A 19,858-nucleotide genomic window follows, 5' to 3' on the forward strand; every position below is an offset into this window, starting at 1 on the left:
ATTTCCAAAAGATCTCAAGTAGCATGAATTTTGGTCCAGGAAAATCCCTTGATTTTCCCTTACCTGTTTAGAAGAGGCTTTGTTTGTACAAAAGCAATAATGCCACCCATTTCCCTTCATCCCTTTAATATTACTGGCCACCTCTTAAAGAACTTGGGTTCTCTTTTGTGTCACTTTCTGACAACTTGTCTGAGTTAAACAGGTTGCTCTGGCCAAATCAAATGCTTGGGAAATAGACCATACAATTAATTTGCAATAGTAAGTTGTCTCAGCATCATTTCTCTTCCTCTCAAGGGGAATGCTGGCTCAAATAAAAGATTAATGTAATAAAAATCTTCCAAAGACATCCTGTTAATTGTCCCAACCTTGGATCTGTTCTTCTGTTGTACATAGTCAGCAAACAGTGCGAAACTCAGAATCTCTTCTTGCTATGACGATATAGTGTGTATGTAAATGCTACAGGATGATCTCTCCCTTTCTGGAAAGTGGATGAAATGCCACAGGGCAGAGCTTTGCTCTGGTTTTCATAGGTCATGCCAAATTTGCCCCGTTTATCAGTGTGACAATGGGACTTGATGTTATAGACACATCGGCAGCTTTAATGAAGAGAATGAAAGTGTGTAAACCAAAGGAAGATTGCAAGCAAAACAGCAGCGAATTTTGGAAAAAGAAGGAAATGTGCAGATAAGATTCCCCGTGTTTGTGTGGGGACAGAAAAGACTAACGGCTTCCATTTACAAGTGTATTTGAAATGTTGGCCTTCTGTATCAAGCTCAGTGACAGCAGATCTCATTTAAAAGGTAAGTGAATATATCCAATACAACTCGGACGTATTCACACAGAACTGAAGTACAGCTTACAGAAAAACGGGATCTAACAGGAGTCTGCAGTTCTGTTTGCTCTAAAATGTCCTTTCCTCAAAATAGATGAAGTCTGTTTTAAGGCATTTTTGCTTATATGAAAATAGTCATAAAATATGGAAGAAAATGTTATTTCACAGATAGCAGCAGGATGTCATTTGCTTCAATTCATGTGAACTGCTCAGGCTGAGTGATGAGAGCGCCTTCCTGTGACTGGAGCCCTCCTGAACACTGTGCGCGTAACCCTGGTCCTCCCCTTGTAAACAGCTCGAGTTTTGCACACATATCCGTGTAGAAAATAAGTATTGACTAATTCACAAGTTACTTTTTAGGCTCTGGGTTCCCCAAAATATGTTTGTATAACAGCATCTAGAAGCAAATGGATCTGTTGATCATTTAATCAGTTTTTCCTTCATTTTATGGCCTTAAAGATACCTCGATCTTCAAAATTTATGTTTCCGTCACTTTGAAAAGCAGAACTTTGATCTCAACCCTGGTGCTCACTTCCTTACTTCTTCTGACACAGATTTCTGACCCGGGTTCATTGCGCCCTGTAAGTTCCCTTCAGACTGCCGATGGAGAGGTTTGTCAGTACTTGAGCAGACAGGGTCCCTGCGGGAGGCGGACGTCTTTCCTGAACGTGTTCTCCTTTAGGTGTCTTTCCCAAATGAAATGTTTTGAATGGTGTACAGGTTTTTTCACACATCAAATATGGATTTTTAAAAAATCCGTCATTCTGTAGAACAGTAAACAGCAAAAATATATCAGGTATTTTATCTGCTTGTTTTTCTGTGTTCTCAGAAAGAGCAGTGTGGAGCTTCACTTGCTCCACGAAAAGCATTTTTAGCTTTGAAAATATGTTAAAGACATCTCAGGGAAGGCAGACCCAACACTAAGAGTGGAGCTCTGCTCGTCTCAGAGAAAAAGATATTGCTTTACCACGGCCATAGCCGACCATTTGGGATCTCCTGGTACTTAATCTCCATTACATTAATTGGGAAAAACTTATTAGTAGGAGCCAAAATGTGGGCAGAGTTTCACCCACCATAGTCCTTCCTATCACTGTCCATCACTGGCACGAGTGGGTGATGGAACTGTCACCGTGCTCCTGGGTACATCTGGATACGTGGCAGCCCAGGAAATACAGACACAGTGTGCTGGGTACCAGCTGTGGTGGGACAGGAGTGTGAGCCTTCGCATTAGGGAGTTCTGCTCCCTTTGAAGTATAAATTGAAATGGATGATGTTAATGATAAATTCTTGGTGGCCCTGGGAGTCTAACGGTTGTGGTAAGGGTTGTGTCTTTTAGTGGACAAGTTAGAAAAGGCAGATGGGGCTATGGACAGACAAAGTGATGCTGCCCTCCTTGTATGGTACTCTTGCTGTAGGCCAAGGATGATCCAGATTTGTTCTGACAATTAAGTAATCCAAGAAAACAACAGGACTGTGGAAATCAAAGTCAGGCAGTAATTATTTTCCCTCTCCTTTGCTACCTTCTCGAATGATACCGCAAGGATCCAGAGCCCTCGGGAAAGCTGCTCTGGCTCTGGGAGCAAGTCCGAGAACGTGCTCTGCAGAACCGCGTACCGTTCGGTTTCCTCGGTGCGGTGGAGCTGGACACGGCTCTTCTGGCTCTGCTCGGTCCTCCACGCATTCCTCCCATTTACAAAAGCCACCTAATGACAAGTGGACCTTTCTGAGATGTTTGGAAGGCTTGTCAGTGCTCCAGAGTAGCCAGAATGCTCATTATTGAAGAAATGTGGCCAAACTGATGTCTCTCTTTTAATGCCTCCAGTGCAAAAATATTACATTGTCAGAAAAAACCCAAGTCTAACTTGTGGGGAAGAAAAAATTTATTCCATCCTGTGTTTCATATTGTACCATTAGGAAAACGGTATATTACATTCAAATACTTCAATTGTGCCATTAGATGGTGTCATTATGTGGCTTGCTAATTGATAGGTTATTCAAATGAACATTATAATTTTAGGCTTCTTAGAAGAATCCATGTAGAGAATTTCCAAATCTCAGAGAAGTGAACTGGGTGCTAGGAAGAAAAATCACTTACTGAGAATATTTCCCGATGCCTGTCACTGCAAAATGGTTACATAACTGCTGTGTGCATTCCAGGGCTCGGTGCAGTCTATTTTTAATACCTGCTATGAAGGAACTTCCTGCTACTTTTGCTCTTTGAAGGCTGCTTTGTGGTTCGTTAGATCATGTTGTCAGGCCAAGTTTTCTGCGATCCTGAAACCTCATTTTTCCTGCTTAAAAAAAAGGTGAAACCGTATCAAATGGAAGAAGGTGCTGAGCATAAAATACCATTAAGGGAAAGGTACGTTATGTAAATGTTGAAGTGGTCCCAGCACTAAGCACTGCCAGCTCAGGCTTAATATTAAACCTGAAAAGAAATCCAACCGTGTTAAACACATGCACTTTCAAGACAGCCAAAATAGCTTGTGTGCGAAACAACAGCACCTAACGAGAATTTTCAGCTTTGTGTTTATGAAGACAGACTGTTTTCCTTCTGGTTAGTTTTCATGTCACACTGTTCATGCAGTGTTATCCCAGGTCACCATTTTGACTGTAATTTATATAATCATGATCATTAACATAAAAGCACTTTGCTGAAATGCAACCAGACTTCTTCAAACACAGGCTGTGCAAGATGTTTCAGAATATTTCAGCTGCACGGGAGGTTTACAGCATTAGTGTAATTTTGCTGTTAAAATGGTAGACAAACAGAGACTGATGGAGATGAGATGGGCAGAGGGACCGTCATTCCCACCTCCTCTGCCTGCAAGACAAAGGCCACAGGACCTCCTGAAGTAACTTCATTTCAAGCTAGAAGCTGCAATTTAGGCAAATGTACCAAGTGACAGACAATCCATTAGAGCTACTGAAAGAATTTAAAAGTATTAATTTGATAGGCTTTTGCCTATGTACTTGCAAATGAACAGGCAGTTCATTGCGTATTAGAAAGGACTTGTGTGACTCTCCTACTTTCATCCGCAACAAAGGAATGGAACGACACCTCAAAATGCGGAATAGCACTGGGTGGTGATGGCGGCAGCCAGGGCTGTGCCCCTGCTCTGGGGACCCCTGGGGAGGGGCGCTGGAGCCAGCAGGTGAGTGTGAGTGTGCCGTGAGCGGGCGATGCCCCGGGCTGTGATCCTGCTCTGGGGACCCCTGGGGAGGGGCGCTGGAGCCAGCAGGTGAGTGTGAGTGTGCCGTGAGCGGGCGATGCCCCGGGCTGTGCCCCTGCTCTGGGGACCCCTGGGGAGGGGCGCTGGAGCCAGCAGGTGAGTGTGAGTGTGCCGTGAGCGGGCGATGCCCCGGGCTGTGCCCCTGCTCTGGGGACCCCTGGGGAGGGGCGCTGGAGCCGGCAGGTGAGTGTGAGTGTGCCGTGAGCGGGCGATGCCCCGGGCTGTGCCCCTGCTCTGGGGACCCCTGGGGAGGGGCGCTGGAGCCGGCAGGTGAGTGTGAGTGTGCCGTGAGCGGGCGATGCCCCGGGCTGTGCCCCTGCTCTGGGGACCCCTGGGGAGGGGCGCTGGAGCCGGCAGGTGAGTGTGAGTGTGCCGTGAGCGGGCGATGCCCCGGGCTGTGCCCCTGCTCTGGGGACCCCTGGGGAGGGGCGCTGGAGCCAGCAGGTGAGTGTGAGTGTGCCGTGAGCGGGCGATGCCCCGGGCTGTGCCCCTGCTCTGGGGACCCCTGGGGAGGGGCGCTGGAGCCGGCAGGTGAGTGTGAGTGTGCCGTGAGCGGGCGATGCCCCGGGCTGTGCCCCTGCTCTGGGGACCCCTGGGGAGGGGCGCTGGAGCCAGCAGGTGAGTGTGAGTGTGCCGTGAGCGGGCGATGCCCCGGGCTGTGATCCTGCTCTGGGGACCCCTGGGGAGGGGCGCTGGAGCCGGCAGGTGAGTGTGAGTGTGCCGTGAGCGGGCGATGCCCCGGGCTGTGCCCCTGCTCTGGGGACCCCTGGGGAGGGGCGCTGGAGCCAGCAGGTGAGTGTGAGTGTGCCGTGAGCGGGCGATGCCCCGGGCTGTGCCCCTGCTCTGGGGACCCCTGGGGAGGGGCGCTGGAGCCGGCAGGTGAGTGTGAGTGTGCCGTGAGCGGGCGATGCCCCGGGCTGTGCCCCTGCTCTGGGGACCCCTGGGGAGGGGCGCTGGAGCCAGCAGGTGAGTGTGAGTGTGCCGTGAGCGGGCGATGCCCCGGGCTGTGATCCTGCTCTGGGGACCCCTGGGGAGGGGCGCTGGAGCCGGCAGGTGAGTGTGAGTGTGCCGTGAGCGGGCGATGCCCCGGGCTGTGCCCCTGCTCTGGGGACCCCTGGGGAGGGGCGCTGGAGCCAGCAGGTGAGTGTGAGTGTGCCGTGAGCGGGCGATGCCCCGGGCTGTGCCCCTGCTCTGGGGACCCCTGGGGAGGGGCGCTGGAGCCGGCAGGTGAGTGTGAGTGTGCCGTGAGCGGGCGATGCCCCGGGCTGTGCCCCTGCTGCTCTGACACGTCGGCGCTGCCATCGCGTGGAGGTTTCAACCTCCAGAGCAGCTCGTGACCTGCCCTGGTTTTCACTTGGTGGGTGAAGGCAAACCAGCTCTGGGGGCTGTGGAGCAGCTTTGGGGGTGGTGGATGGTGGGCTTGGGGGCGGGGGTGGTTACCTGCGCTAATGAAGGTGTGAGGACGAGGGTACCTGCTTTATTCTGTGGGTTCAATCCAGCAGCACATGCCGAGCGGAGCCAGGGTGTCTCTGAACCCTGGGGCTAACTGGATGTGCGTTTCCGTTGCTGTTGATTCTCCCACAAGAAGCAATCTCCCCGCTTCCCTCTGCTGTTTCCATGAAGTTTCATCCGTATGGAATACTTGGTGTCATTTATTTCTGCACTTCTGTAGACCTTTCGAGTTCTTTTGTTCTTTCTTGTTTTTCCCAAGGAAACCGCTCCAGCCCTCGGTTCCAGCGCTCCCGGTCTCCATCCCCCCGCTCCTCCCTCTCCCTCTTCTCATCAGAGCACTCTGGATCATAACCTTTATTTTCAGAGGAAATGTCTTCACCCAAAAATGTGAAATCTGACTTAGTTCTGCTTATTTCAACAAAGTTGTTATTAAGAAATTCATTACAGGTCACTTAAAAGTCTTCCACATTTAGGCCAAAGCTGTGGAACTGCTCCGCTTCATCTTGTCCAGTGCTTCATAATAACATCTTGTTTTCAGCTGCTTTTAACTGTTTGGGCTGGTAATTTCCAAGCCAAGCATCTGCCCCAGGTTTAGTTTTTGGCAGTTTCCAGCTAAACCACTGTACTCATTTTCAAGAGCAAGGTTAAAAAAATATTTTGCCCCTATTAAAAAATAATAACCCGGTTGCTTCATTCAGAAGTGTCAGTATCCCCGTTTCTCTGCAGAAGGAATTTGGAATGGAACACCCATCGCAGGTCTAGTTTCATCTGTGTAACTTCTGAGCAGCAACGTGAAGTCTGTCAGCACCATTGCTGTGGTTTCACAGATGTGCATCCAAACGTAACAAAGTCTTATACTCCACAGAATCTCCGTTTTCACGTGATCGGTTGAGAATGGTTGGCTTTGGGCAGCTGCACTTCCCAAGACCAGCCCGTGCTGACGGAGCCCGTTGGGCGCCGGGCGCTGCGCGGGCATCACCCGCGGCTCCGGTGCAGAGCGAGCCTTCCTGCCCCTGCTCCTCCTGCGTTCCCACATGTGCTGTCTGTGGGGGAGACCCTCCTGTGCGCATCGTCCCTCCCCTCGCTTGCTGCCGAGGCAGCGGAGCGTGGATGACGAAGATGAAGGAGTTTGGGAGGAGGCCTGGAACCAGCAGAGCATGGGGGGAGCAGAAGGCCCGAGGCAGAAGGACAGGAAGGCTGGAGATGCCAGGGAGACAACTATTACTGACCAGTGCTGGGACTTCTGTGACAACTGGGACATCGTGGACAGAAATCAGTTGTGGAAGCAGTTCTTCATTACTAGGAATAAAAAAGATAATACGTATCAACATAATGAGATGCTGCTGGGCAATGGCGAGAGGCTGTGAAGTGTGAGGCAGTGGAGATACAGATAAGATGCCAGAGGAAATGTGTAAGAGAAAAAAATAAAGAGGGTGGATGTCAGACAAAGGAAAGTAGGAGATGGAAATGGAAAACTGCAAGGAGGCAGGAGCCAGGGAATGGAGAGACGGATAAACCGAGTGTGGAAGAGCTGGGAGGTACCTGAGGCAGCACAGGGGAGACGGAGAGGGCAGCAGCCAGGCAGGAGGGGGATGAGTTGAGAGCATCAAGGGGAGAGGAGGAGCGGGAGCGCAGACTGAACTCTAAGGGCAGGCTGACTACTGAGTCAGATGTCAGTGCAAATTGTGATTTATTGGTAAACGTATAGGAATAGGAATCGGGTATGGCTAGCATCTATAGCCATGCCTTTTGCTTTATCGATATTTTGGATCTCTCGAGCCAGAACTCCGGAGTTAGGGTGACCGCATGTCACTGTCTGTTTACTTTTCAGACTTCCTCTGACTTTATTAACAGACATTTGAAGTTCCTCAAGTGCAATATGCTGTGCTTTTAACCGCAGTAAAAAAATCCTTCTGCAAAATACATTTGAAAATATCTTGAGTAATTTAAAAATGATACGTGGGGCTGCCAGCAATGGCTCCGGCTGGCAGAGAGCGCGGCGCGGGGCTCCGGCCTCTCGCGGGGCTGGTTCCCGGCTAGAGGGCTTCCCCACCCCCTCACACGGTGATTAACCGCGTTTCATCACAGTGCTCTCACCCACTGATCAACGGGGAAACGGTGAGAGTTGCTTCTGGCCTGATAATTCCACTTGCAAACGGGAATTTCTTGGACATAAAGGGCATTTGCTTCCCACAGCCAGCAGGCCTGGCCTGCAGTGTTCCCTGTCAGCTCAAGGGAAGCTTTGCAGAGCTGAGCTGCTTTACTTTCCTTTTGAGAATGAAAGTAGCACTGCTGTCAGAAGATTAAGTTGTTGGTGTGTATCAGGTGATAGAAAAAATTACCCTGAAACTGCAAATGACCTGACATGCATTTGTTTTTATATACTTGAGAGTTTCAAATGTTGGTTTGCTGTCTGTTTGTCATACTGATAGCTTAAAATCATGAATTGCACTCCAGATAACAACTCCTAGGGGTAAGGCTGCTGTTACTACTCGGTTCCTCCTAAAGACTGAACAGAGCTCAGAGCTGGTACATGGAGCTGCTGCTTCTCGGGGCAGATCCCTGCTCGGGTTCTGACCTACATCCCAGCTGAAAATGCGTTCAGCCTTTTCTTAATTTGCAAGAGATACTTGTGTACATTACAAAACCATCTCACAGTCTGGCAGATTAAGTTGTCTGTGGTTAGCTGTGGAATTGCAGAGATATTGCAGTGCACAGCAGCATTGCATAACGAGCTTCCCCAGACTTTGCCTTACTCGATGAGTAACAGTAATCCTTATCTCTAGCGAGCATCGGATTCATCCCATCTTTGAGAAAAGAATTAGTATCAAATATACGATGGGCATGTTATGCCTTGTGGCTGCAATGTTTTTTCAATTAACTTCTCTGAATATACCACAATGAAAAGTGTCAGCTTTTTGCCTCAGAGGCCTATAATTAGATTAAATGAATACAGTTAATTATCTACTGCCTTCTTTACCCAAAACAATATGTTTCTATAAATTAAAATGCTCGTACAGGAAGGAAATTGTTGTTCACTCCAATACAGTACTGTGAATATATCACAGGATAACACAGCTTTTTGTCTGAAGCCCTAATTTTACAGGACCTAAAACAAATAACATCTGACAAATCCACAGATCTCACACTGTTCAGAGCATCTATGTTGGTGCAAGGAGGTGACACCATGAAAAGTTACCGTATTGTGGAAAAAATGCACTTTTCGCTTTCACAGATGTTCTCTATAAAATCCCTCTAGGGAGATTAAATCCAGCTTTGTTTGTGTACCTGCAGCCGTACCCTCAAGGACTGTGCTATGTCCAGGCACACAGCTGCTTTTCCAGCAGAGTGCTTCTCCTTTCAGAAAGTGTATTAAAAATTAAATCCGTTCTGTAGGAAGTATTTGCGATGAGCAGCTGGGTGCTCAGGCCCGACGGTGTTCCCGCCAGCGTGCACCGAAAATCTCTGCCCGCTCTGCAGCATCACCAAACCCAGCACAGCTCACGACGCGTTCCCATCGGGTCCCGCCCGAGGGGGGAGCGCAGGTGTCCCAGGCGTGGAACGTCACCCCCACTCGGGTGCCCGGAGCAGAAAGCTCTTTTCGGTTTGACCCGGTTTCCGTCGGAATAGATGTCGGTAACTTAAGGCCTGAACGATCCTCCCTCACCAGAAAATTGCAGTTAAGTTCAGCAGGAGCCCTTATTCTGGCCTGCAGCATACTCCGCATGTAAATGCGATGTGTACCCAGGGCTGGTCTTGTGTTTCGTTAGGGTCAAACCCTGAAAAGCTTTTGAATACTCGGTGTTCCTGCAGGGCATCGCGTTTTATTGTGGTTTGTGCTGTGCGAGTGTCTTTTCCTTTAAAGGTTCATCAGCTCCGTGTATCAAAGTGCTCATTAGAATATCATTGTGTTGATAATAATCTTAATACTGAGGAGTGGAGAGGGCTGTGTTGCCATATAAATGCTGCCCGTTTCCTGCTCTCGGGGTGTAACAGGAGAAGAAAAGACCATCTCGATAGGCACTATCTGCTGAAGGAGAACTTGCACCAGGAGCTGGGAATTTACTTTAACCTTTTAGTGGCTGCACTGCGAAGCGAAACTTTTCATCCTTTCTACAGAGAATGAAGCTTTTTATTTAAAATACTGATAAATACCAGTGGCCCTCCTAATTACTTCTACAAATATCAGAGAGCAGTTACAGAGGAACAAAGAAATGCAACTGGAAACATGGTTGAGTGCTCCTGTACTTCCCTGAAAAGCTGATTATACTTTGGGCTGGTTCGGTTTGTTTCGGGGAAATTTACCCCGTTTGGCAGTTCGGTTGCAGCGGTGCCGAAAAACGGCAGAAAGTGCATCTCGGGCTGAGGAAATTAACTCGGGGTCCGATGTGTCAGACTGGATCTTGCCAGCGAGCTCTAGATATTGTATTTTAGCCCCTCAGTGCCCTTTGTTCTGTGGGATTCAGAAGCGATTTTAACACTGGTTTAAACATAGAGACGTTTCGTTTATGCTTTTGCAGGTGCCTCGCCCGGTGCCCTGCTTTCCCGTGTGACTTATCTTCTAGGATAAGCACTAAGGAAAGGTCAAGGTTATTCTGAAGTATCCAGCATAGGAGATTTCTCTTCCCCGTAGTTCCTTAAGAGGAACGTCGCACAGTTATAACTGATACTGTGCTGAAAGGTAATGCAGGCGTTCTGGGGAAAAGTACAAAAGGACGAGCAGTAACCTTTAGCACTGTAAAACGTCCCTGGCGACTTGTACTTAGTGCTTCTCCAGAATGCAAGGAGCCATCTTACCACTCCGTGCCATGGCAGAAGTTAACTTCTCTGTAACTCGGCTCTGCAGAGCCGGACCTGGCACATCTGGCTGTCACAAATGTAGTTTACATGTAGTTTACATCCGAAGATCGTTTCCTCGCCTCTGTGACACAGAAACCAAGCACCGTGGATTTCCCCCCCAGCCCCCCCGCTCTCTTTCGCCTGTCTGTAATTTTCGAATGTAACAAACGGTTCTGAAAAGCTCCAGCTGGGAGACGCACCTTGCTTCCCGTTTTTAATGGAAACCTGGAGACGAACCTGCTGCTTTTTGCCTTCTACGTGGGCTGCGCTGGGAGAAGATGCTTCTGCCTCTCCGAAATCTGGGGTGGGGAGCAGAGCCCCGGGCTCTGCAGCGGGACCCCCGGGCAGCAGCCACAGCACCCCCCGGCAGCTGCAGGTCCCTTCGCTGTACTCACTGCGGCCGAGGGGCTGCGAAGCCATCGGGTGACACTGAGGAGGCTCCAAGTCCCGGCTGCGGGGGGGGAGGGAGGGGGAAGAAAAGGAAAAGAAAGAAAATTTAAAACCAAAAAGCGTGCAGCGCAAGTTGGAAGAAACGCGGCGGGGCGGGAGGCGGCGGCCGAGGCGCGGACGTTGCGCGGACGCTGCGCGGGCCGCCCGGGGCCCTCGCGGCGGGGGCCGGGACGGAGCGGCGCGGAGCCCGCGGAGGAAGCCCAATAAATACAATCAGACTGTTATTTCAGGCGCGTAAATTTAAAAATATTTGGACAGGAAGAGAAAGGGGAGAGGAACCCACGGAGACAAACCTAACGGTTTCGGAGCCCCGCGCACCCCCCCGCCCGCCGGCCGCGCTCCCGGCCACGCTCCCCGGGGCCGCGCGACCTGCCCCGCACCTCCGGCCGCCCGACGCGCCCTCCCCGGGGCGCCCTCGGGAGCACCGACATTTTGAGCGCGCGTGTTGCGGGCGCTGTTTGGAGACTCGGTGAGAATCCTTCTTTCTCTGCCCGCGTTGTTCGGTGTGCTGGTTTTTTCCCCTCCCCCCGCCATACACAGTATAGCAGTCCTCACAAATAAATGCAGGAGCTTTCCCCCTTTCGCTCTTTTCGAGGGAATTTCATCACTTTAGTAAACAGATAATAATTTATGGCTCTTTCTGGCCGCCCAGTGAAGTGCCAGGTACCGTTGTGGAAGATACCCTTCTATTATTTTTTTTAAGCTACGAAGTGGTGGTTTTTCTACATTTTTAACTCTTTCTCCTGTGAACAACGCAATGGCATTTCCTACGAAGCTGATTTCTGATTCCGCCACGGAATGAAGCATCGGTTTAATTCCTCTCCCCCTCTGAAAACTGGGAAAAAAGTCTTTTCGTGTACTTTGATGTGCGGTCATGTATTGCACTGGCGACTGAGCCGAGCTCACCTTCCAGCACCTTCTATTTTACCCTCTCCAGAATGCAGGCAGGTTGCTGTGCCGGTCCGAGCCGGGCGCCGCTCCCCAGCACCCACAGCCCGGCTCTACCCCCGTGCTGCAGCCGCGGATCCGGCTCCGCTCGCTGCTCGCAGGATCCCTTTCGGCTCCGCTCCTTTTCAAGAGGGATTCAACAGCCCCCGCCGTTGTTCCGAGGATGATTTAGGAACAAAGGTCAAGTGTAACAGCTTTGCTCGTCCGTGTAACTGAAATAGGGGAGAGGGCTCTTTCCCCATAGTTGTGTTTTCACGTAGCCTGGGCAGTACGAATCCTGGTACAGCTGTATTTTATAGTCTATTGCTTCATATTTCTCTGTGCTTGCTGTATTTATTTCTATTTATACATCTCGTCTCGGTGCTATATTGCTTATCCTTGGGCTGCTGCAGGACAGTCTCTGCTCCTGCCCGGGAGACTCGCTTTTCGGTTGGTTTATGTCTCAATAAAGGCTCTCAAAAGCATTTCATTCTATCTCACACGCTGCAGTTTTGGGTCTTCGGGTAAATATTATTGCTGACATTGTCATAAATATGTGAATTTGTAAGACTGGACTTTTTGATGTTGCCAGACTACTGGGGAAAAATCACAAAAGCAATTTCTAAAACCCCATCCGATATTGGAATCCTTTTTCTGTATAAAGACCCTATTAATGAGACTTGATTTACATTATTTTCCCCTCGCTCAGTAGATGTAGAAACACCTGCAGGAAAGCCCCCCCCGCAGCGCCCCGGCGCGCCCGGTCACCTGCGGACCCTGGAGGTGCCGGGACCCACCGGCTGGTTGCTCTGGTTTCCCGGGGGCTGTTTGCAGGAACTGCTCATGCCCCGGGGCAACAGAGTCATTTTCTTTTCCGAAGTGTCCAACGAAGAATTGCAGTTTATAATGTTTCCGATAAACGGAGCAGCTCGCAGAGAAAATGCAGCGCAGAACGCGCATAGAACGTACCTTTAAACCAGACTTAACATCGCCGGTGACTCACCCGCTGGCGCTGTAGGCATGACCGTGCTGAACACGTCCTGGCCTTAAACGTGAACTTCTGGCACGCAATAAAAGCCGCTATTTCTGACTAGGCGGGGCATTTTCCTCGGAGAAGCAGTTGTTTCATTAAACCACTGCTTAAACTTCGGCTTAGCCTAAATAAAATGCTGATGGAGCTCAAAGGGGTCTGGGATGAGGGTTTTTTTAGTAGCACAGGTGAAAAATAAGTAAGAAAGATGAATGCTACCTCTGGGTGTTCACTCCGCTGCAGCGAGCGGGAGAAATCGCGGTGGCAGCGCAGGTTTGTGCTCTATGAGACTGCGGGGCGCTCCTGGGGGAGGAACCTGGGAGCTTCCTCTGGGACGTGAGCAGAGGGACACGGGGAGTAAAAGGGACCGGACTGGGTCGTCTCACCTCGCACCTGCGGATTGCCTTGCCAAGGTGGCTTTAGTGCTCTTTATAGCGGGTACGTCGTGGGTTATTTCTCCAGTCACGCATCCTGTGTGCCGTGCTGCTTGGATTCATGATTTCTAGATCCCTCGGGAACAAAAAATGATAACAAAAGCGCGCAAAACTTCATGTTTCACAGAGGTTTTTAATCAGAGATCACAGCAGTGTGACAGAGCGTATAGCAAATGTGACAATTTCAGCAAATTACTTTTTACTTGAAAACGGTAGTAACTGATATTGTGGGGCTATTTTTTTAAGTTAAAATCTAAACCAATGTACACCCCCTCCTCTTTTGAATACTATTTTAAGTACTTCTCGTTTTGCATTGATTTAAAACGTTCTGTTTCGCCCAAACTTCAGACTATTCCAAAAAGCACTTCAAACCGCCCGCCCGTCCAACACCTCATATTAACGCTTTCCAGGCAGTGCTGAGCATCCTTGTCTCCTTTTGTAGGTGGAGAGGTAAATGAGTTCGTCTCTGATGAATACTCCGACTATATTGCAATGGAAAACTTTCAAAGGTTAAGTTGTGTTTTAGGTGCAAGCCATAACAACTTCCCGAATATCGAACGTGCTGCTTCCTAAATGTCACTGTATTCAAACACTCCTGTTTTGTGAGATGCATCTGTCATTAAAATAGTCTATTTCCAGGCGAAACAAAACAGTTGGTGGAAAGCAAATATCTCTTAAAGAGCATCTAAGCTGTACTCAGCTTACGAAGGAACCAGGAACCTCGTGGTGTTTCAGCCTCCGTGTCCTCTCGCCCCTGACAATGCTGCTTGTTTTGAAACTAGAAAAAAAAGTCCTGTTCAGTGCACAGTAAACACGAACTACTAAACTGAGCTGTTTAAAACCTCTGGCAACCAAATAATACCACTTATGCAGCTTCTGGTAACTAAATTCAAAACCAGCTCGGTGAAAGTTTAAATATACAAAGGGGGAAAGTGTCATCTACATTTAGAAAGTGAGTGACCTACTTCTACAAGCTCTTGTTAGTGTCAAAACGCAGCTATTTCCCGAAGCGTCTAAGCGCCATCCTCTGTCCTCAGGCCAAGCAGCCTTCGACTCCCAGCCCTGCCTGAGCACGGGGTGCAGCTTGCCCCTTAAAAGGCTGTTTTAACCCCAAACACAACTTCAAAATCTTAAGCCTGAACGAAACGAGGAAGGAGGGGTGTGTGGGGGATTGCGTTGAGAGGTCAGAGCAATCACAGTAACCTATTTCCTTTTCTTAAAAGTCCAGCAACATTAAGCATGTGAATATGTAGCTCTGGAATTAGTGACTTAATATGAATGGTCTAAAATAAATCGTAAAACTTGATAACTAGGTGTGAGCACCCGACATATACACGGCTGAGTCTATGGGTAACGGTGTAAGAAACGGCTGGGAGCGTGGGTCTAAAAATATCTCCGTGGTCTAAAAATAAAACCCACCTCTGGAATTTCTTGAGATTCATACGGAAGAAAATAAATCTGCAAATTCGCAGCAAATGTTAATACAAAGGGAAGGGGAAGCCCGACACGAAGGCGGTGCGGCCAGTGTCCAGCGGGCGGGCTCAGTCCGCGCCGGCGGGCGAGCGGCGGCCGCGCTCCAGGAGCTGCACCACGGCGTGCCGCTTGTACAGCTTGGCCAGGTCGTAGGCGGTGGCCCCGCGCAGGTTCTGGTGGCCCACGCGGCACTCGGCGCGCGCCAGCAGCAGCTCCACCACCCGCGCGTGTCCCTCGCGGGCCGCCAGGTGCAGGGGCAGGTTCCCCTCGCTGTCCTGCACGTTCACGTCGGCCTGGAACTCCAGCAGCGCCTGCAGAGTGTCCGGAAACCCCTCGCGGGCCACGTCGTGCATCACGGCGAAGCCGGTGCTGTCCCGCAGGTCGGGGTTCGCGCCGTGCGCCAGCAGCCGGCGGGCGATCTCGGGGTTCCCCAGCTTCATCACCTGCGGGGGCAAAGCGAGAGGTGAGTCCCGCGGGGGCGGGTCCTCGGCTCCCCCCGGGATTGTCACGGCTCGGTCCCCACTCACAACAGAACAGCCCCGCTATGAGAGCGGCGATACACCAGCAGGTCTATTTTTAATGTATTTTTCTTACTGAACTCCGTGAACTGGTGGAAGATGTTATCATTTCGCTGGGAGCAGCTTTCTGTCTCAGAGAGCTTAATGGCTGAAACAGGCACTGCAAAATGGGGACACAATATTTTGTTTTTATAACGTGGGCTGTCTCAGTCTCTTAACACACGAAAATTAACTATGGTTTGGTTTTATTTGCCTGAGTATTGAGACACCTTTGCATCACTGTTTAATCTCGTTAAACATCAAATATAGGGGCTCTGCGGAACAGATATTTTACCTCAGCAACGGCAAATGTAGGATGTGTTTTTATAAGCTCTCAGGTGTTTACATTGTCTGTGCATTATCGTAAAACAAATATTTGGACTGTACCATAGCTCTGTCTGCTAAGAAAAATAAATGCTACAAGAAATTTTTCTCCCCAATATTCGTGTTTCGTGATGTCACCCAGGGAGGAGAAGTTAACAGGAATGTCTCGAGGTTCCAGAAGTTTTCTTCTAAAACCAGTATATTGTTATACTTTCAGAATTTCACTGTAAGTAAACTATATCCTGTTGTTAAAAATACCCCTTTTAAAAAGCAACAACAACAATTGGATATTCTGACTGTTTCTCTCTGGAAAAAAAAAAATAAAAGGCTTATTTAATTTTTCTCAATTACATCATAATACTGTCATAATCAGAGCGCAAATCTCTCTTATTTGGGACTTAACAGCTTCCACCGATTTTCCCCAAATTCCTCGTGTTTTATTTTCTCAAAGCCTTTCAAAAAGGAGCACGGTAAAGTGTAATCCCCAGCCTATGGGCAGTATATCCCTGTCCTGGAAACAGTTTCATTGTAAGTGCCAAATAAAAAAAAAAAAAAAAAAATATATATATGTTTATATATTTTCTTAAAAACGTCCACACATTGATTTGACAATCCTGATAAAAATAATATATCTATTTGTCTAAATAAGCATTACAGTGCATTAAATTTAGCAGAATGTACCACTTATTTCTACAAGGGATTTGGTGAAAAATATATCCTGGTGGAAAACACCTATCAGGCTTTTTAAGAAAAGCAAGCAATTAAAAAAATACAATTAGTGCAGCGTTTGGTGTGTGAAGGAACCCGGTGTGTGCGTGTACAGAGGAGAGAAGCGCAGACAGACAGACGGGCTGGGACCGAGGGAAGGAGGCTGCGCTGTGCCCCAGGCTCCCAGCTCGTGTGGCCACTTCTTTCACTTCTGACTGGGGAGGGAAGCGATGGAAAAGAAAACAAGAGCTTTGTGATCTCTCTTTCCTCAGCGAAATCGGGACAGTTCGGTCCCTTTTTGAGAGCCCAGGCTGTATTATTTGTGAATTCAAAACATGTATTTTGTTTAAGTGGGAGTTTTCTGTGTGCAGCCTCAGGGACTGAAGGCTTCACTGAAAGATGCGAGGGGGAGAAAAATCACACAAAAGGTGATGCTATTGGGACGTGGGCTACAAGTGGACAGCAAATGCCCTTCATTTTGCACTTTTTCACTCGGGGGAAGGCAGGCAAAGAAGGAGAAGGCAGTAATTGAATTAGTCTGACGAAGTGCACAAGGGCAGGACATATATCTGAGGCCTGCATAGGTACACTTCTTCAGAAATAAAAAGTACAGAGCAAGGCAAGCTGAGCAGTTGTTTAAACATAAATGCATAGGAAAAATAGAAATTAATTGGTATTAATATAGACGCATTCTCTCCGTTTTAATTGAGAGAGCTATTATGGAGAGATGAGCTCAGTTTTGGGGAGTGCACTGAGACTCTTTCGAGCGTGGTCACGCACCCACAGCACATTTCGGGATGATACATATTGAAAATAAGCCGACAAATTCTCCTGTTTTGATTTTTGTTGTGGTTCATTAGCTCAGTTATGATTAGGCAGCGATAAGAAGCATTGTTAGGACACGGATGTGTGTTTAGTATAGGTGGATGCTATGTCATTGTGTCAGAGATCCCTTAATTTAGGATACAGGCAGTTAGCTGCTTTTAGAAAAAAAAAACAACAAACGTACATTACTGCAGGACAAATCGGTTTCCAGCCCCATCCCGAGGACAAACCAGTTCGCTGAATGTTTCCTGCTTTCTTATAGAAGTTAGTTTGAATAAGCTTTTAATTTAAATCCTTTCACTCTCTTAAAAGTTGCTGCAAGTGCCTGCTCTGCCATGCTATGCCCTATTTAGGTTCTAGCAGGACGGAGGCGAACTCACGGATCTCCAGCTTCAGCGAAATTGTCAAAAAAGGGTAATTCCTGCTTTTTAGCAAGAGGTGCTTGTTTTTCAGCTCTAGCATTTTGATATTAAGCCAAAAGGCTGTAAATATCTCGAGCACACTCGCAAGCTATACGCTGCTCGAATACCCAGTTTCAGAAATTACTATAATGGTTTCGATGGCGGGGGGGGGAGAAGTTAACAAACGATTTTTCTGATGTATGAAATTAAAAAGATTGTAAGCTCCACTTCCACGTTTCATTACTTACACCTTAAGTACAAATAACCACATTTTATTTTCCCTCCGGATTTATAAATCACTTCTGTCACTATTTGGTAGGTATTCTCGCCATTTCGACATCATTATCTGATATTATTAAAAGTAAAATCTTTCATCAGTTCCAATAGTTAACAGTTGGACAAGTTCCAACTCCTGCCTGCACGGCTACACACTTAAAAATGAGGACATAGCAGCCTATATGATCAGAAAGGAAACAGCCGGCGCTGGAGCCCTGCTAGCCGATCCGAAAGAGCAACATTTTAAGCCCTAATTATGAATGAAAAATCGAGTGGTTCAGCTGGAACCCTGACTCGTAGGGCCAACTCTGAACGTGCATCGAAGGTCCTCGGTTCTGAGCAGCATGCTTCCCAGTGAGAAAGGTCATTCTCACAAACAGCACATAAAGGAAAGTACCATCGACAGCAGACCCCAGGACCGAGACAAGTCACGCTTTTCCAGCACATTGCAGCAAAGAAAAAATAGAGAAAGAAAAAAAGGTAAATCCTGAGCTTCAGAGAACAGCACATTTGTGTTTACAGACCTGCTATGAAACCTTGCTCACCTAAGCTGATTTCTTTTCATCTCTGCTCCTTCATTCCTTGCCTCCTCCCCACGAAGCTATAAAACAGCAGCAAACTCGTAGCCCCTCTGACATTGAGGGTGATCCCCGACTGAAAGAATGGTTTTGAACAGTTTTATTTCAAGTACGTCATTTTAGGGAGTTGGAGCCACTAAAGTTATAAAATATGGCATCCAACGAGTTTGAAAAAACACTCGAATTTCATCCACCAGCCTGTTTAAAACGTTGTCTCTTTTGGAAACCCGTGTCACCTAGGCACCAGTGATGAAACATTTTCTCCCTCTCTGGATACCAACCTGCAGCGCAGTCCTCCCAAATCCATTTTGTGCATTGACGTTTACATTCTTTTGCAACAAATTAGTGAGTTGCACTAGGTCCCCCTTGGCCGCCGCAGACGCCAGCTCGTTCCCAGAAGGCTCGGCCATTCTTTAGGGTGACTGACGATCGCAAAAAGATGAGACTTTTGGTTTTTTTTGTTTTAACCAGGCATGGCATCGGAGGCTGACAGAAGGATGGGGATGGTTAATCTTCTGGAGTAGACCTTGTAGTAAATACTAGTAAAAAACCTCCTTGCCAAGAGCCCGCCCCTAACTCACACGTGATTATTCAGCAAAACTGCAGCTCCACTTGAAAGAAGATTTCTTTGCTTCCACATATAGAGTAACTCCTATTAAAGACTTTGACCACTTTCGAGGGGGAATAGATTAATAACTAGGCAATATATTATATATGTTATCGGTAACATATATACACGTACGCTGGAGACTCACTCAGACCTGAGATCTTTGAAGAAGACAACCCACCCTGTTCGCAGTCGGGCTCTGAGACTTTAGCAGCAGCAGCTCCGAGGAAAAGTCTTCCGTAGCAGTGTGCATCCACTCCCGCTCGGGATCCCCCCTTCCATCCCACACCGCCGCCTCTAGTCCGGGCCCAGAAGGGACGAGAAGGACGAGCCGCGCCCGCGGAGGGCAGGGCGCGCTGCCGCGGCCGCCGAGCTCGCTCCCTCGGTGCTCTCGCTCCCCGCAGCAGCTCCACTCCCGCGGCCCCGCGCAGCCTCCGCGCAGCGGGCGGGCGCGATCCCGGCCGGCGGCGGAGGCTCCGGAGCATCCAGGAGGGCGGCGGGTCCGCGGGCCTGGCGGGCGGCTGCCCGGGAGCGGCGGGCGAGCTGCGGGCGGGGTTGCGCTGGTGCCGCCGCGGCCCCGGCCCGGCCGCGCTCGCAGGTCCCGGCGCGCAGTGACAGCCGCTCGCCGCCGCTTTCAACTTCGCCAAGTGAAGCTGCACTTGCCGGTCCGCGGTCGCTGCCTCCGCTCGCGACTTTGCGCTCCCCCTTTTTTAAGCATAAACAATCGCTTCTTCTGTTTCCTACTGACACGAAGCCGGTTTCGCTCTCCTTTTTTTTTTTCCTTCCCCCCCCCCCTTTTTTTTTTAACCTCATCAGCTTTTTTTGAAAAGAAAAAAAATTTGAGCGCTTTTTGAGTTGAAACACCCGCCCACATTTTAACGGCAGAGATTTAAGGAGGCGCGGCGGAGTTGC

General features: G+C 48.9%; 1 protein-coding gene and 1 long non-coding RNA gene across 4 annotated transcripts; both read right to left on the reverse strand.

Moving 5' to 3' along the window:
- Nucleotides 1-3,054: 3,054 nt before the first annotated feature.
- On the reverse strand, nucleotides 3,055-10,742 carry LOC139828255 (uncharacterized). 2 transcript variants are annotated; one of them, XR_011739656.1, is made up of 3 exons: nucleotides 10,557-10,742; nucleotides 5,538-6,816; nucleotides 3,055-3,126 (listed from the first exon to the last, which is right to left on the reverse strand). It is a non-coding gene; the product is annotated as an uncharacterized lncRNA (long non-coding RNA). The 2 variants fall into 2 exon arrangements; XR_011739657.1 differs by having other exon boundaries at nucleotides 5,506-6,816.
- Nucleotides 10,743-13,310: 2,568 nt separating this feature from the next.
- CDKN2C (cyclin dependent kinase inhibitor 2C) lies at nucleotides 13,311-19,745 on the reverse strand. Of its 2 annotated transcripts, none has more exons than XM_065842586.2 (2): nucleotides 19,128-19,745; nucleotides 13,311-15,113 (listed from the first exon to the last, which is right to left on the reverse strand). In XM_065842586.2, the coding sequence occupies exons 1-2, from the start codon at nucleotides 19,197-19,199 to the stop codon at nucleotides 14,739-14,741; spliced, it is 447 nt and encodes a 148-aa protein (XP_065698658.1). In that variant the 5' UTR covers nucleotides 19,200-19,745; the 3' UTR covers nucleotides 13,311-14,738. The 2 variants fall into 2 exon arrangements, with proteins under 2 accessions (XP_065698658.1, XP_065698655.1); XM_065842583.2 differs by having other exon boundaries at nucleotides 18,621-19,745.
- Nucleotides 19,746-19,858: the final 113 nt, after the last annotated feature.

The sequence above is a fragment of the Patagioenas fasciata genome, chromosome 6, assembly GCF_037038585.1.
Source record: "Patagioenas fasciata isolate bPatFas1 chromosome 6, bPatFas1.hap1, whole genome shotgun sequence".
Taxonomy (NCBI): Eukaryota; Metazoa; Chordata; class Aves; order Columbiformes; family Columbidae; genus Patagioenas; species Patagioenas fasciata.

Excerpts from the sequence above, each read along its gene's own strand:
- CDKN2C (XM_065842583.2), bottom strand. The coding sequence starts at position 18,749 with ATGGCCGAGCCTTCTGGGAACGAGCTGGCGTCTGCGGCGGCCAAGGGG. Across the intron at positions 15,114-18,620 it reads TTGGGAGGACTGCGCTGCAG|GTGATGAAGCTGGGGAACCC; the intron begins GTTGGTATCCAG and ends TTGCCCCCGCAG.